Genomic DNA, 17514 nt, shown 5'->3' with positions numbered 1-17514 from the left:
AGAGAGAAAATACTCTCATTCCTGTAAAACTGCAGTGCAATATGAAAAATGCTTATCAAGACATTGATGCTGTGCATATTAAAACAATCATCAGCAGGTCTGGCCCTTGGTATCAAAATAATAATAATAAAAAAAGTATCTTAAAATCCAAGAACCAAAACCTCAGTTCTACAGAGCAAAGACACCAAACCCAAGTCAAAGCTAACAATTCTCCTCTTAAAAATCCAGCATCCAAAAACTACACAGGAATTACTCAGCAGGATACTGCATCTTGTCAGTTATTACCAAGAAGAACAAGATTACTTTTCAGAGAAAAGTGAAAGCTTCCATGGCAACAGCATGATCCAGAGTGGTTATGAACACAGGTAGGCTTTTTGGATTTGCACCTCTGCTGTGCAGAGAGATAATTTGGTACATTTAAAGTAACTCAATAAATTGCATTCAAGTGAATAAAAGGTATTTTCAAAATGGTGTGAGATTATGAGGTAAGTGTTCTGACAAACAACTTCTGTAGGATTGCAAGGTGATGCAGAATCTTTCTTCTAGAAGGAAAAAAAGCATCCAAAAGTAGGATTTCATTGATATTTAGCAACTGCACAAACACCAGGGAAAATGATGGTGCAGGGGAGATAGGCCAGGCAGGAGGTTAACACTAAAGATTCTTCACTTTGCTTAAACATGACTTAAATTCACATAATTTAATGCAAGGCCCTCAGTTCTAGGTAGTTCTTGATGGAAATATAAAGAGTATTGTTGTCATTAATATGATATGATTATATGTGAGGCAGACCTACAGAGTAATAAATGGTGGTTTTACACACTTTTCACACAGGAAGGGATTAGACCTTGGATGTTGAATTTTCTACCAACACACATTTATAGTGGAATTAATATTGTCGCTATTTCATGCACTGAAACCAAGCTCTAAGCAATGCACCAGTCTGTGAAAAAGTGAAAGCAGTGAACTTTTAAAAAATCACTAATGGAATATTTTATTATCAACTGTTTTGCTGGAATGAATATGAAAGAAACAAATCCTATAAAGCTCATTTTCAAAGCAGGAAGAATGCCTGAGCTAGAAGTACCTCCTAAATTAATTTCCATGTTCAGCTTTTCCATAAAACTTTGACAAAGGCAAGAAACAGTGGTGTGAAAGCAGTGCAGAGAAGGGATCACTTGCCTCGAGCTGCTCATCTTCCAGGAGTTTTATCACCAGCCACCTGATGTCATTGACTGCCTCGCTGTTGTTGAGGAAGATGAAGAGATTGTAGAACACCATGGTCTGGAGGTAGGTTAGGATGGTGTATCGGGCATGCCAAGAATTGCTTTTTGCTGTCTGCAGTGAATAAATCAGAGTGAGAAGGCAAAAATGTCAAAGAAAGCAGGCCCCTGATGCAAAGTGAACAATAAGAAAAAAGCTGCTGGGGGCAGTTGCAAAGAACTTCCTTTATTCAGGTAATTTTGTTTTATTGACCTTTTATCTCCAAAGTAAGCAGTTATTATTTAGGGAATAATTTTCACAGGCTTCACTTCCAAAGCAGATTGTTCAACAGAAATATATTGTAAAGCCCTAAAAAAATCAGATTCAAGGGCAGTTCTTTAGCTGAAGACTCATTCTGAAACTGGATTTTGAACTGTTATGTTCACGAGGAGACTTAAAGTGATCCACTACTAAACCAAATGTCAATATATCAAAACGCTCTACCATTTGTTATCAAAGTAAGTGGCTTAAGTGTTAAACAAGATACACTTACTAAGTGTTTTAAAACACTTTAAATAAAATCTTTCAGATCTAAATCAGTATTTGATTTGCTTAGAATCATACTGTATACTCATAAATAAAAAGCAGAGGATGCATGGGATGAGAAGAAACTTTAAGCTGTTTAGACCACACTCACTTGTTTTAGCACCTGAAGTACCAAAGGCACTTGCTGAGGATACAGCAAACCCTGAGACATCAAGGACAAACACATCTTAGCATCTCTTTTGAGCTCATCGTAGCTGTTGTCGTTCTCCACAGGTGCAATCTAAATCAGAGCAGGGAGGGAATAAAGCCCTGTTAGTAAATAAGCACTGGTGACAGCAAAATCCTCAAAACAAGGGTAATCTCATGAAAGGGCAGTTGTCTAGGAAAAATACATTCAATATAATGCTGAAAGATTAGGTTAGCTGGGAAAAACAATCAATATGACATTAAATATTCTCAGCAAATGATCAAGATATCCTGGTGAGATGCTGGTTCCCCACTGCTATTCTCTGGGTATCAAACCCAATTAAGTTCATATTTTAGACCCAGGTCCAAAACTGAGACAAAGCTTTACAAAGGTCACTTTCACTTCAATAGACCTTTATTTTATGGACACATAGATTACTGTGGGGTAATTTATTGATGTTTGTGCACTTGGGGCACGCAAGTATGGATTATTTCAGAGAGGTAAGACTGGATGACACAGATTCAAAGAATATAAGAATCAGAGGAATGACAGGAGCTGCTTAGAAAGAATTGTGTAGTCAGGAAACAAAAGAAAATAACTTAAGGTCCCTTAGAGAATCATGGAATGGCTTGGGTTGGAAGGGTGACCCAGTCTCACCCCCCTGCCATGGGCAGGGGCATCTTCCACTAGAGCAGGTTATTCAATGCCACATGTAACTTGGCCTGGGAATATTATAAATATATTAGAAATAAAATAACTTAAGTTTATTTATACAATCCTTCTTTGATCAAACATATAACCAATAAAGGAGAAATTAAAGGATGTACCTTGAAAAACAAAGGTAACAGCTGGAGTTGCTCTGTGACGGCCGTAGAGAAAGAACGTCCTGCACTTGCCATCAACCACTTCAGAACTGTTTGAATGAAGAGAAACTATCACTGATTAAGAAGAAAAATATTAACAACTCTCCTACACAATTTTCAGACCTCAATCATCGTGTGCTAAAACACCCTCCCATTCCTTGAGCTCCTCAACTCACTGGTTTTCAAGAGTTTAATGCCCTGAGTTCGCTCGTCTTGTTCGCCGACTCCATTCTCTTCCATAACATGATTCTGGATTTCTTCATCTGCTTCCATGAGGGGTTTGAGGTTTTCAAGTATCCGGGTAGTAAATTCATGGACACGAGGAGATTTAGTTGCAGCAGTGTTTGGCAAGGAAACATCTATCATGAATATGTAGGTCAACACACTAAAAAAACAAACAAAGCCAGCAGGAACACACAGTGAGCACGACTCTTGTCCAGAGAACACTGACCTGCGAACTCCAAATGATCCAAGATCAATTGGGTGACCTTTGAGGTTAATACTTAGAGAAAATTTCCTCTCATCTTCAATTCAAAGTTATTTACAACCAAATGTCTCTTCTAAGAGCTTTAGAGATGTCAAACATAAACATAGACAAGAAATTAGTGAGGTCCTGGCACAGCTTGCCCAGAGAAGCTGTGGCTGCCCCTGGATCCCTGGAAGTGTCCAAGGCAGGTTGGACAGGGCTTGGAACAACCTGGGATAGTGGAAACTGTCCCTGCCCATGGCAAGGGGTGGGACTGGATGGGATTTAAAGTCCCTGCCAATCCAAAACATTCAAAATAGACAAATGAAAAGATGAACATTCTATGAAAAGACAAATACAGAGACGTCATCTGGAATTTCTGAAGCAAGTCTCTTAAATTATATATCTGATTTTTGTTACAGCAGCATTAATGCTTTTCAGGTTAATTACTTAGCTACCTAACTACCCAAATAAAATGAAGATTTAAAACCCACCAAGAACTGCAGCAGACAACACTAACCTTCCTATTCTCTCTCGGACGTTCTTGTAGACCTGGGTGAGTTTGGGCTCCAGGTACTTGAGCAGCCTGTGCAGCAGCTCTGGCACTCTCCACTCCTGCTGGGCAAGGCCCCCTTGCAGCACATAAAGGCGGCTGGGAATGAGAGCAGCTCATTTTTAGTCCTACAGAACATTCCTCCTTCCCCAGTCCCCTCCAGGCTTTGTTTGGGAATGTGCACAAGGGTGTCAGTGCACCAGAGTGTCCTCCAGTGAGCAAAGATGGGTAAAAATTGCCCAGTGAAACAACAGAACTGCTGCTCTGCCACCCCCAAACCATGCCATCCTCTTAACTGAATTATATTAAAAACATTATCATGAAGAATCTGCCATTGTGTGGGGAAAGCTGATTGGAAAGCATTGCCTTTGTTTTCCTCCCCTGCAAGGCAGCTGGCACAGCATCCTCCCAACACAGCTTATCCAGGCTGTATTTCCTACTCTATTCAGCACAATAAAACAGTTCAAATTCATTCTACCAGGCATCTACAAATGATCCTCCTTCACCACTCAGTGGAGATTCCAACAGCAATTCAAACAACCAGTGCAGTTTCCTAGGATCTCTGCTCTCCTGGAAAAGAACAGGGAACAGAGATGTAAGTAAATGAGGGGGGTTGAACATGTAAATAATGTATAAAATAAGTTATAAACAAGGAAAGTTTTGAAAGAGTTTTTTTTTTTGCATTCCCTGGATTTATTTATTAAATAAGGGCAATATTTAGGATGCTTTCACAATGAACCTCAATAGAAGAAAAACCCAATAAAACTATACACAGTTGTAATTAATTGGTAAATACAATCAGAATAGAAGGAATTTTGGTTTCATTTTTGAGATATCTGAATAACTATGCCTGAATTTTGCTAATTAGGGTTCTGGCTGACAAGCTACAATGAGTTCTGCTGAGTGATGTGAAATAATTATTGGCCCAAGATATTTGTGACCTATCACTGACCCTGCTGCCCAGCACCACAGCTCCCAGTTCACTGCAGGAATGTTAATCCACAGTGGATCTAGCTTTAGAAGACAATAAATGGGATACTTACACAGGAGGTGGCAATGCAGGTGCCCCAGTCATTGTATGTTTCCACTGTGATGTTGGATAAAGCTGTTCGAAGCAATGGACACAGAAGGTTCCAAAGTTTTTCCACCTGCCCAGCAAAAACACAAGAGACAAGATTTTACTATTTTACTTTTACAAGATTTTACCCAGCCCAGATATTAAAATGTCTTCTTTATTTTTGTACTGATTCTCCTAGGATTATTTCTTGGCATAGACAGCTAGGCCTGGATTAAATAAGTATTTAGCAGTCCAAGGAAGACATAATCACTAATTCCTATTGGAAATTACAAACCACATCAGCTTTGCCATCTCCTTAACATCAAACTGTTCCTACTTTTAATAGTGGAGCATTTTCCCAACACCCGGCAAGAAGAGGCAGCAAACCAAGCAATGAATTGTGCTCTGAGTTTGGCAATCAAGACCTCAACTTCTAATTGAACTAATTATTAAAATTACTCTTTAACTTCCAAAAATGACTCAAAAATACTGCTCAGCACCTTCTCAAAGGTCCAGTGTTTAGAACCTCTTATGAGGCCAGCTATGATTTCAGCCAGACATCTCTGGGTGCTTTCGTGGGAGTCTGCGACCAGTTGCTCCAAGTGGGGCTGAAGAACTGGCAAAAAGGCATCATCAAAGTTTCTGAAAAGGCCCTGGAAAACAAGAGGGGAAAAGGTCTTCAGCATCTATCTAAAACACTGTCTTCCCAAGAACATCATAGAATTGTCAAACATTTGAGTTTGAGTGTGCAGAAAGTGAAATTACTTTGCTTTTTTTAAGAGCATTATACACCAGTGTCCTTCAGACCACTACAGTACTCTAAATATGTTTCCCTAAGTAGTTAATCAGAAGAGAGGATTAATAGAACTACCCAGAGCAGCTTTAAAAATCAATGTTTTGCAACAGTATGAGCCCAGAAGTCTTTGGCTTTTCCATGCTCTGGGAATTGTCTACAAAATGAGAGCAATTTAGTGATTGAACTCTCCTTACCTTGAAGAGGCAAAATCTGCGAGGATTAAATTTGTCCTTTCCCTTTCTGTCTTCTAAAGACAAAAATTTTATTAACTGCTCAACAAACTTGGGATCAGAAAAGTGATCATATATAATTTGTTCCTCCTGTAATAGGAAGAAAAAAAAAGGATTAGCTTTGAGGTGTTTGCTTGTCACAGTGATACCCCAGTCTTTACAAGTCCCATGTTTCATTTGCATTCTCAAGGAAAGAAATGTCTTGCTTATCCATTTCCCCTTTCATTTTATAGGGAATTACCACAACCCCTAAAAATCATTCCTTCCCACTGTCATTAATGACCTTGTTCTCAAGTCTGATCGTGATTTGAAAGGGAACAAGAAAGTGCTCATTAATACAATTATTCCATGATCCCTGAGAGAAAAGCAGCAACACATTAAAATAACCACTCCTTCCGGTATGCTGACACAATAAGAATTAGAAAAATACAATTAAAAGCATCTTGTGGGGGTCTCCACATTAATCTTAAGAGAAGAAAGGAGAAGTACTATTAAAACAAACCCACAAACTTTCAACTTTTACCTCTGTCAGCTCATCTCTCCTTCGCCCAAGCTTTGGTTGCTGCTCAGCTGGAGCATAAACTGTCATAGTTCTGAATATTAAAAACAAAAGATAAATAATAAAAAGCTAAAATAAAAAATAAAAATAGAAAGCAACAACATGTGCTAGTGTATGTTCTCAATATTAAATAGAACTTATCCACAACTCCAAAAGACTGAAATTTAAAGAAGAAAATCTACAACAGAATAGTTTGTTATTGAAGGTTTTGCTATACAAGCAATCCAGAATTATTAGGGATAGAATACTCCACATATATCTAATTCCCAATATGAGTATTTCATTTTAACAGCAGCAGTTTAACAGCCATGTGGAATTTATGCCTATAGCCCATATAGAGAGAAATGGGTAGAAAAGAAACAATAAACAAAAAGCCCCAAACCAACCAACACAAAACCCACCCAGAAATGGTACAACAAGCAAGGAGCACAGAGGAAAAAACTGTATTTTTTTGTTGTTGTTGTTCAATCAAGTTAAATACATATCTATAAGGAAAACTAAACATCATAATAAACCAGGATTTTATTTCCCACAGAATTTTTCCTGCTGACTCTCCCAGCTCCACCTCAATGCTAATGGTACTCACTGGGGCCAGGTGTAATATCCCCAGTGTGTTTTCTCCACAAAGCAGCAGGACTCCCAGGCTTCCTTGCTCTTTGGTAGGCTCTGGCTGTTGTAGTGCAGCCACTGGTTGTCAGCTCTGTCACCAGCTTGGATGCTGGAAGGCTTCAGGGTCCCACCTGATCCAAGAGGAAAATCAAAATTAACATGCATAAAAATACATCAAAATTTAAAAGGAGACATACAAATGGTTCTCACAAGGTTTTCGGAGAGGAAATAACCCCAAAGGCAAAAAAAAGCCACAAACTGAAAAATTGCCAATTATACTACTTCTGTATCATATTTACTTATTTTCTTAGAACATTAACAACCAGGGAGAAAAGAAAAGATCCTGATTCTATGTTTAATTTAACCAGAAAAGCTTTGAAAAACATTTTAGGATAAATGTAAGATATGTCTTATATTAAATAAAACGTACTTATTTCGTAGGGGCAGATGGGCACTTTCTTGTGTGGTCTCTTAAGCTGCTTAAGAATCCCAGCCACAGCTGAGATGGCCACCTAAAGAAAAGTAAAAAATGGGCATTAATGTATTCATTCCATACATTTCCCTCAGAAGGATGTGGGTCATCATCCCTAAAAAAAACACTGAATGCTGGAAGGAAATAAAGAAATAATCCCGGATAATACTAAGGAAATAACCCTGGTTCTTTCAGGGGATACAGGACATGAATTACTTTACAGGCCAGAAAACTCTCACTAATAATTTTGTTTTAATAATTTGAATTTAATATTGTTTTAATAATTTTTTGGGGGAAAAGAAGGTTTGTTTTGAGCCTCACTGAGGCAGCAACAGAACAAACGAAACACATTGATGGCTCCCTTCAAATAACAAACTGCAGGTGGGAAAAGCAGCCATCTGCAAAAGAAATTCTGCAAAAGAACTCTGAAATAAACAAGAACTCAGCCCATCCCACATCTTCACAGTTTACAGATTTACACATGTCACACTACAGCACTGCCAAGATTGCCATTTCTTGGACTGGGAGTTTTGTACACACGTGCGTGGCTGGAAGGTGGGGGGGGAGGGAGTTCCACCTCAGTTTTTGTGTTTTATCCCAGCAAAACCCCATGAGCACTTGATGTAAAGCCCAAAGAGCTGCAGACCCAGAGGAAATCCTTCTCCTGGGCTCACCTTCCGAACCACGATGGCGTCATGGTTGAGACACTGCACGAAGAATTTGATGGCACGGGGGGGCAGGATCCTGTCATCCCTCAGGAGCAGGGACAGGAAGCCAATGCTTATGTGTTCAAACTTCCAGGGCCTGAAAAAACCCCAAATAGTCAAAACAGAGTGTAAATAACAAAGTTTATGTACTGCTTTTACTCAGAAGTGATTACATGTGTTAAGATTATGGAAATACATAAATTAATGGTACTGCTGTAATCAATGAGCTTAACTCATTTTGGGAAACCTCCAGTGTTCTAGGAACACACAGGTGGAAAAATATAAAATACCTATAGGGATATTATTTTACAAGTTTTTTAACACAAATACTATGGGAACAATTAGAATCTATTCTGATGACAGTATTACAGACAGAATCAGAGCTTTTTAAATTAAAAAAATATTAAAAACCTCAGTAACAGGCCAGACTAATTAAGAAAAAAGCTGAACTCCAAGATGTGATGATGCTTTATATTAACAAATCAAGCTCCCAGTGCAAGTAAGTCCAAGACCAGGGTAACTGTCCTCCTGGATACTGATCCATGCAACCCCCTCCAATCCACCCCAAAAAAATGCTTTCATGCACAAAAAAGAGGGACTTACAGATTTCTCTGTTCCACACAGTCCAGCAGCATGTTGACCAAATTTTCATAGTTCCTGAGAGAAAAAGAGGGAGTTACCAGCCACATGGTACTGAGACATCCATTGAAAACTAGAGGAAAAGTTCCTCAACAAAAGGTGTGTGAAGGTAAAAAGGGAAGAGGCAAAGAGCAGATAGAAGTGTAGAGAAAAGATCCAGAATGTCCAAGGATTGTTGGGCTGCATTTTTCAGTTTAACCACTTTGGATGATGACATTTAATGTGCAGTTCAAGGAAGCTGAACTCACCTCAGAGCCTCAGCATTCTTCTCCTTCTGTCGCTGAATCCCCAACTGAATTTCCTCTGATCCCAGAGCTGGGAACTCTGAATTTGGCTGTCCTGACTTCTGCAGCAGAACAGCCACCTCCATGCACTTCTCTGGAACCTGTTGATGGACAGTGCAAATATTTAGGATTTGAACTTACAACTTTTTAATGTCTCTGCTTTGGAATCAGCAGAGTACAGAATTTCCTTGTCCATACAGACAAGCCTGAACACCAAGGAATTGATCACTCACTGCAAAATCCAGCCCAATGGTTTCATACTGCCGATGGATTTTCTCTGCCAGGTCATCAAAGAGTCTGACAATGGATGGTTTTTCCAAGGACATGGCTTTGCTAAGCCCAGAAGAGACAATTGCTGGCCATGTCTGTGCTATACAATCCCAGTCGTGCAGATTGGCCAAGCAGACCCCGCTGTGGTTCCCAAGCAGACAATATAAGGCACCCTGTGGGATGGAGGATGGGGTTTGGGAAGGTTAAACTCAGCTCATCTGTGAGATCAACACATGCACCCACACAGAATAAAAATTCAGCTACCAAATCATGAAAATGTCCATAAACATTCAGCCTCACAGTGCAAAATCTTCAGTAATTTGACAGAATCCTCTTCATTTAATGAGATTGGAAGCCCTGCCAATTAATTTATCCACAGATTGGCTGCCTGATTTCTCAATTATGTTAGAGAAGATGATTCACAACTGCTTCACCTTGACTACAGCTTCTCAATTTCCATTCCATAACTTAAAAATAGGTGCTAACTCACATTTTGGTAATACCTGAGCACACAGGGAACATATTTTAACACAATATTTCTCTTGAAAATAGATCTAATGCAAATAATTCCTTCCACCAGTCATGCCTATTAGCCATGAAAATAGCAGTCATGCTGATAAACAAGCAAATCCCACTTTCCCCATTAAAAATTCTCATCTAAACACTTCCAAAAGACAGCCACAAAACCAAGTTAATGAGGCAGTACTTTAAATTGCTTCTGAGTGACATCTTGCCGATCAGGACGCAGGAATTCCAGAACTAAGGGAATGATATCTCTGCAACAGAAATTGTAGGTTCCCAGAGCTGTGAAGAATGCTTGCTGAGCTTTACTTCTGACCTGAAACAAAAAAATTTACTAGATAAAAGTAACATCCTCATCCATTTCAGCTATTTATGCATAAAGTTTTTATCATGTATTTGTGCACAGAAACAAAATTATTTGTGGAAGGTTGTAAACACCCCACCCTGTTTATAAAATCCTACTTCTTGTTTCTGGCATTTACATGAGAACAGCTACAAAGTTACAGAAGATTCTCTATGTTGCCAGAAAGGAGGTGTTTTTAAGCACATTTGAAAAGCAAACAGCCAGAACAACAGATTTAGGATGTAGAATCACTTGAAGAGACCAACAAAATACTCCATAAATTTAAAAGGGGTTCAGTTTACTCAGTTTAAAAGGGGCTGCTCCTCACCTGCCCATAAGAACTCGTGGACAAACACAGAAGGTCCCTGATCATCTCCTGGTGGGAAGTTTTGTATTCACAGCCTTCCATCGTCAGAGTTCTCAGCTGAATCCATGGGAAGCACAAAGAAAGGACAGATTGTTTTTTACATTTCACACATATAAAAACACCAGTGCAGGAATACTGTTATGATGACATTTAGCTAACTATGCAATGCAGCTTTTCAAGCAAATTAGTGGGGATTGAAAGGGAAGAATTACCTCATGCTGCAGCATAACCCTGTCGATCAGCAAGGCTCTGATGTGCTGTTTCTTTCCTTGAAGCTGTAAAAAAAGGCATCCTTTGGGTTAGATTTCAGTATCAGATCTGCAAACCAGGAATCAAAGCTTCACAAAGCCAAGTCACTGACCCTGTTCTCCATTGATTTTTTCACTAGATTGAAGCTTTTCCATCGTGAATCAAACTCATGCTTGTGAGACCCTTGGAACTGCAAAACATCACTGATAATCTGTGGAAAGAAAGAGAGGATAAGAGTGATTGTTTTCCAAAACAAACCATGTGGCCTTAAGTTTTACAAATGTAAAACATACCTTTATTATTAAAAACAACGACTTGGTATCATCTTCTGAATTATCAAGAATGTAACCTACAATTGGGAGAAATGAAATGTATAATCAGACAAGGAAAAGAGCTTTAAAAATTAGCAATGATTTTGTTTCTGCAAAGCTTAACTTTCACAATTTACAGGCAAAGTAAACAACTACAATTTCCTCATCTATAAAATCATACTGAAGTATGACAGAGTTGGTTTTAATTACAGGAGTGGTCAAACTTACGCAGCAATTTCCTTGTAACCCTTGCAATTGTTTCTCTGTAATTCTCCCTGGATAAATCTAAAAGAAAACAAAACATTTTCTGTTAATCATACAACAGCATAAAAAGCAATTTATTGTGGAAAGCCAGAGCAGACTATTCAGAACTAGCAGTATGAAGTATTATAAAAACAACCATTTGTTACATCTAAGGGCACGGCTTTCATCAGTTTATCACCTCAGCTGCTTGGGTTTATAGCTACACAACCTTCTTTATCTGCCTTGACAGTCAGTTTAATTTCTGAAGTTCAGGCAGTTCATTTAGCCTATGGGAACTGAGGAACATGCAGAGCTCCCCTCCCCAGCCAGATCTGTATCTCGTGTATCACTGCTGAAAACAAAACTGTGTGTACACAGAACTCTGATGGTGGGTCATAAAAACCCATTTCTATGAAGAGAAGAATCAAAATTATGGTCTCCAAAAGAACCCATTGTTTTTACAAAGAAAAACCAAAAACAACGCAACCCAAAACCAAAACAAAAAACCCAAAAAAACCCCAAAACCAAACCAAAAAATGCAACAGTTAGAGCCTACCTGAACAGACAGGGATCTACTCACCATATTCAACACCGGTGTACAGCTTTGTCTCTTCTAAAGACACCAGACTTGGGACCCTGCATGAAAATGAATTAAGTATTACTACACATGACACAAATAATGAGGTATGTGCATTTCACTGGCATTTAATTAATTTTAAGTTAAATTTCATAGCTGTAGCACATAGACTTCTGGATTTAGTAATAGTGCGTCTTAGTTCACACATTTATAAATTAACCATTTCATGGTTAATTTAATGGATTAATTTAATTAAATTAACCATTTAATGGTCTGACCCTTTGGGTCAGACTTTGTCAGAGGCAGGGACACCATAAAGACACCTTGAAGCCAGAATTTTGACTTCCCAGTTAACAGAACCTCATCAGTTCTATTAAACAGGCAGAATTTGGTCTATCAAACCTGTGAACACACTCACAGAAACACATATGGCTCCCTGTTGTAGGGAAGGACAGGAGAGTTGGAATCCTTTCCTGACAAGTGAATTTTCTGTATCTTGGCATTTACTATGAGTGTTCCCTAAAAGCAAGCTTCTAGCAGCAGTTGTGTGACAACAGCAGTAAGAAAGCACTAAAACCCAGCCTGAAGGAGCACAATCACTGAGATTGTTTGGGATACAAAATAAATGTTACTTACAGATGAGCCACCTTTTCTCCTTTGAGAGGAGGCAGAATGTTCCCAGAGCCAATCAGGCAGTTGTGCACAATGGCAAGACACTGCTGCACATCATCTCTTAAACAAAGAGGAAAACCTGGTTACTTATCTGTTAATTGCTTGAAAATACACAAATGACAAACCACGTATTTTTGGTGAAGTTTTATGGAAGGTTTTTCTTTAGTTTCATCAGTTCTAAACACAGAAGGAAGCACTGCAGAAATCAAGCTGGGCTTTTCTGAGGCAATCTAATTTGTTTACAAACCCCAATATTTAACTTCATTTTCTGGAAAACATGGGCAATTTTAGATTTCAAAACTGTGCAGGTAAGATAAACTAATGTGAAAACTGCTTTGAAGAATTTTATTTAAATCTCAGCCAAAACCTATGAAATAACTCCTTACCCCAAGGCCAAGACAATTCCTTCAGTCCATGGGAAGGATGAGGGAATACGTAAGGAGTGAATATTTTACAGTGTGAAGATAAATTAAAATGCAAAATGTGAACACCTTCTTTCCTGTGTTACTTGAAGGAAATCTTGATGCTATCTCAGCTGAAGTAGGAGCTTTGGAAATCTTAAAATAACATCAAAGTGCAACATTATAGTATTTTCCTCTCAGTTTTTGTACTGCCTGTGTGACTGGCAAGAACTATTAGGAATGGCTACATGCACCTTTCTTCATCCTACCTGGACATCTCCAGCTCTCCAAGTGCATAGAGCTCCAGCCTGGTGAGCTCAGGCTGCAGGAATGTATCCAGCAAATAAAAAGCAAAGTTTATTTCCTCAGATGAAGGAACGTGCCACTGGATGTCCAAGTTCCACAGGTCACCTGGCTTACCCCAGTCCTGCAGCAAATAAAGATGCTTCTTATTAATCAAGCTATTTGAATTGTGTTTTTAAAAAAAACCCAGCATTTAATATTATTAAAAAACCCCCAAACACATGGGAACTGACTGCTGCTATAAAGTAAAGTAGTTATCCTGACAAGTCTAGGAAAAACACCATTACCATAAAATAAAACAGCAATCCCAATCCTATGTATGCTGACACATAGCTAGAAAATAACACATCTCTGAAAGCACTAAAAGGAGAAGGACTGCACTGGTCTAATTGAAATATAACTTAATTATTCCTTTGACTGGATATAAAGTCAGACACATTCTTAAGTACAACTCAGACTTTTCATACTCCCATAGAGAACAGCAAAGTCATTGTGAACTTTTTCAGTTTCAGAGGAAGAATTTAAAATGACTGTTTGATTGTCAGTTTTTTGGGGGTTTGTTGACTTGTTTGTTTTGTTGGAGTTTTTTGGTGCTTGGCATTTGGGACATTTTTGCTTGTTTTTAAATGATTAAGTGGCCCAAATGGATGTCCCCATCAGTTACAAAACTGGACTAGCTTTCAGTAACAAGAGATTATTTGCAATTGGGAATTATGTAAAAACACTTTTCAGCAAAATGCAGTTGTATATTGAAACAAGCCAGTTGAAAATTGCTGTCTTTAAGCTGGAATATTGATAAATTGACCTCAAAGTCTTAACAGCAGAGCAGCACATGACTTCTGAAAGTTTCAGTAACTTTTAATATTGCCACTTGTGCTTTCATTTTATCTCAAGCTCATGGTAGAATCATTATTTGTCATTCTGCTGACCTGTAAAACACCACATCTCCTTGCTGTGTATTAACTTACTGTAATCATGCAATCATGGTAAAAAACACACATCACAAACCACCAGGAAGTCATATAAACTACTCAAAACTATAAAACTACTCAAACAACAGTCAGTATTCATTTTTTGCTACCAATATACTTTAAATCAATTGTCATTTGCTCTCTATTTCAAAGCCCAAAGCATCACTTCCCATTGGTGCTACCATCATCCAGAAATCTCCAAATAAAACCATAGAGCGTACGACCGCTTTTAAAATAAAACAAACCAACAAAAAGTCAAATCCTCTAATCCTAAATAAATGAAAATCCTTGCCTTGATAGGAAAGTATTCAGAAAGAGGCTTGTCAAAGCCACCTGGCACACTGCAGTACTCTGTGGGGTAGATAAGTGTAGCAGAACGAAGAAGATGGTGCAGTAGGTTACAAGACAGAATGTAACCCTGCTTACAGGTTAAGTGTAGGGTGCGCTGCAGTATCTTCCCAAACTGCTCCCTGTACAGTAGCAGCTTCTTGCCATCCACTCGAGTGATCTGGGGGCACAGAGAGACATTGCAAACATCAGGCTGCTCCTGCAGGGCTGGACAGGGTCACCCTGCTCAGCCCAGTTGGGCCAGTGGAGGGGAAGATGAAACAGGAAAGCCTTATAAATATGATTGTCTGGCAAAAGACTGAGAATATGGAAACTATAAGCGAGATTGCAATGAAAGCAAGCTTTGAGATCCCTCAGTTACTGAACAACAGGAAAACAATGGTGTGGCTGGCTGAAGGTAATCCCCTTTTGATGAAACAATTCCCTCTGCTTGCAGACAGGCCCAAGGGTCAGAGCAGACCCAACTAGCTCAGCAGAAGGGGTCCAAAGAGGAGTTTTTAGGGTTTAAAATGTAACACAGTATGGTAATGTAATGATTCTTACAGGCTGTATGTAAATGCTATAGGATTTGTATATTGTACTAGATTGGTTAATGAGAATCAGAATATTCAACACAGAAGAAGATTTATTGTACTGTAATAGGAACCTTGCGCTCTTACCTTTTTTACTCCCTTACCCTTTTACTCTCTTACCCCTCTTATGCTCTTACCCTCTCATTCTCTGTACCCCTCTCTTCTCTTGGGCCTGCTCCAAGCTGTGGCTGGCAGCTCCCAGCAGGGCCCTGCACCCAGGCCTTGGCAATAAACCCCAAGTTCCCAAAGGCCCCTGCACCCAGGCCCTCTGCAATAAACCCCAAGTTCCCAAAGGCCCCTGCACCCAGGCCCTCTGCAATAAACCCCAAGTTCCCCAACCTGGCTTCAGAGATCTCTCATCTCCATTCATCCTGACCATCCTACCCCCCGGTGCTCCTACAGGCCAGGCTCCATTCTCCAGCTCCCACTGAATTGATGCTTCCATGGCTGCTAGAAAAGTTTCAGTAATGCCATCTGCTTGACCCCATCCTGAATTTTCTAGCAATACTTCTGTATTTTCTTAAATTAACTTTAAAATATTTCTATTTACCAAAAAGCTTCTTATGTTTCTCCCTGCATTGATCCCTGTTCTTTCACTCCCCCTCAATAATTGCTTTAATTTCATCCCACATGCAACACTGTGTTTATTTGCTTCAAACAACAGCCACTCATGTTGCATTCAAAATTAGGTAAAAACCAGAAGCTCTCCAGTACCATTCACATAACATTTACATTGTTTTAATATAAGTTTATATTTTTTCTCCTTTTAGGGGCAGGATTAAGCAGGATGCAGTGACACACAGGCACAGGAAGAACATTTTTGGGAATACCTCTGATAAAAGCTGAAGATTCCAGAGCAGCTCCTTATCTAGTTCTTCATCATGTAACACATCATCATCTAGAGGAACAAGGGATAAGCACTGCTGTCACCACACTGCAGCCAGGTTTTCCAAACAAGCTGCATCAGAATCCAGATTCTTCCATCCCAAAACCTGACTCCCAACCCTCCAACTCACGCTGCACCCATGTCCAGCTGAAAGTCACTTTAGCTGATATACCATCCTGAAATTGAGGAATGTCTGCAGACATTTCAAACTGCCACATTTTAAAGGAATCATGGTCTTGTAGCCAGACAGATTTTGGCCTTGAAATTAGGCAATTGTTACTTTAGGTTTTTTAGAGAGAACAATGGATTTGTCCGTTGCTGAGATGAACTTGTGAAAAACATCTAAAGTTTTAGATATTCTTTTATGCTTAACCAAAACCAACCCAAAAGCAAGCCAGTAACACAGGAAATGTTAGGAACTTACTGCCTGTGAGGTGAGTTATGACATTGCAGCAATGTGGTACAAAAAGCTTCAAGGACTCCTCAGGGCGGCACTGCAAACAGCATCACAAAAAGTCCATTTAAAACAAAATATCTGAGGCAGCTCAGCACACACACTGATAAACATCTAAGACTAGATTGCATCCCAACTCCAATTCAACCTAGAGGCAGCCTGACTGCATGATTCTCAGTCAATAAAAACTAAATTTAACATAAATGTAAGGTAAATACTGTGTGAATTAACCTCCTGAAATATTGCTATATGCAACAAGCCAATTTTAGAAGACATAATATTAAGAGTCACCTGTATTGACATGAAGAAAATACAGATATTACACAGGAAAAATCAGCAGCATTAGCTATTTTCTTTTTTAAAGAGGGAGTGAAGTTAAGAGGATTTTCTCTCACTTTTACTGCAGCTCGGCACATATCGGCAACCATCCGACCAGCAACTCTTGTCTCAAATATATTTGAAACAGCAAAGTTAAAAACCTTCTCCAAGGCAACCTAAAAATGAGGACAAAAAGATGGAGGTTGCTTTAAAAAAAAAAAAACAAAACAAATTAGGTATCCCAAAATGTTTAATGTTACAAAGAAGGCACTATCTCTACACAACCCGGTGTTTTTTAAACCAAAAACCCACAGTCCACACAGGAAAAAAAAAAATCAGAATAGAGAGCCAGAGAAAGCAGCTCTGTGGAAAGCCTGAAATGTTCTCTTTGGGAAGAGAGGAGGTGGATAACTCTTGATGACTAATATAAGTTTAGGGTAATTCTGGAAAACTACACAGAAAATGTTTTCCAGGAATAAGTCACAGGCTGATGACAGGAAAACTTATTGCACATGTCACAGTGAAGGAAAGCCAAGAC

The 17514-nt window shown here is 39.0% G+C and overlaps 1 protein-coding gene across 1 annotated transcript in view; it reads right to left on the bottom strand.

The window, feature by feature from the left end:
- Positions 1–17514, bottom strand: part of PSME4 (proteasome activator subunit 4) — a 44815-nt gene that overhangs the window by 5964 nt on the left and 21337 nt on the right. Inside the window, exons 15-43 of the mRNA XM_036380226.2 lie at positions 17054–17152; positions 16629–16698; positions 16149–16216; positions 14691–14906; positions 13394–13551; positions 12688–12783; positions 12055–12110; positions 11460–11516; positions 11214–11269; positions 11033–11131; positions 10884–10946; positions 10633–10728; positions 10146–10277; positions 9403–9612; positions 9134–9270; positions 8850–8903; positions 8214–8343; positions 7498–7579; positions 7045–7198; positions 6423–6492; positions 5864–5989; positions 5374–5526; positions 4860–4964; positions 4295–4386; positions 3784–3915; positions 2974–3182; positions 2762–2847; positions 1899–2027; positions 1181–1336 (exon numbers count right to left, since the gene is read on the bottom strand). Of these exons, the coding sequence (XP_036236119.1) occupies positions 1181–1336; positions 1899–2027; positions 2762–2847; positions 2974–3182; positions 3784–3915; positions 4295–4386; positions 4860–4964; positions 5374–5526; positions 5864–5989; positions 6423–6492; positions 7045–7198; positions 7498–7579; positions 8214–8343; positions 8850–8903; positions 9134–9270; positions 9403–9612; positions 10146–10277; positions 10633–10728; positions 10884–10946; positions 11033–11131; positions 11214–11269; positions 11460–11516; positions 12055–12110; positions 12688–12783; positions 13394–13551; positions 14691–14906; positions 16149–16216; positions 16629–16698; positions 17054–17152 (3291 nt within the window). The remainder of the gene's footprint in view (positions 1–1180; positions 1337–1898; positions 2028–2761; positions 2848–2973; positions 3183–3783; positions 3916–4294; positions 4387–4859; positions 4965–5373; positions 5527–5863; positions 5990–6422; positions 6493–7044; positions 7199–7497; positions 7580–8213; positions 8344–8849; positions 8904–9133; positions 9271–9402; positions 9613–10145; positions 10278–10632; positions 10729–10883; positions 10947–11032; positions 11132–11213; positions 11270–11459; positions 11517–12054; positions 12111–12687; positions 12784–13393; positions 13552–14690; positions 14907–16148; positions 16217–16628; positions 16699–17053; positions 17153–17514) is intronic.

Source organism: Molothrus ater, chromosome 3 (genome assembly GCF_012460135.2).
Source record: "Molothrus ater isolate BHLD 08-10-18 breed brown headed cowbird chromosome 3, BPBGC_Mater_1.1, whole genome shotgun sequence".
Lineage (NCBI taxonomy): Eukaryota > Metazoa > Chordata > Aves > Passeriformes > Icteridae > Molothrus > Molothrus ater.
This window is presented reverse-complemented; position numbering and strand designations above follow the sequence as displayed.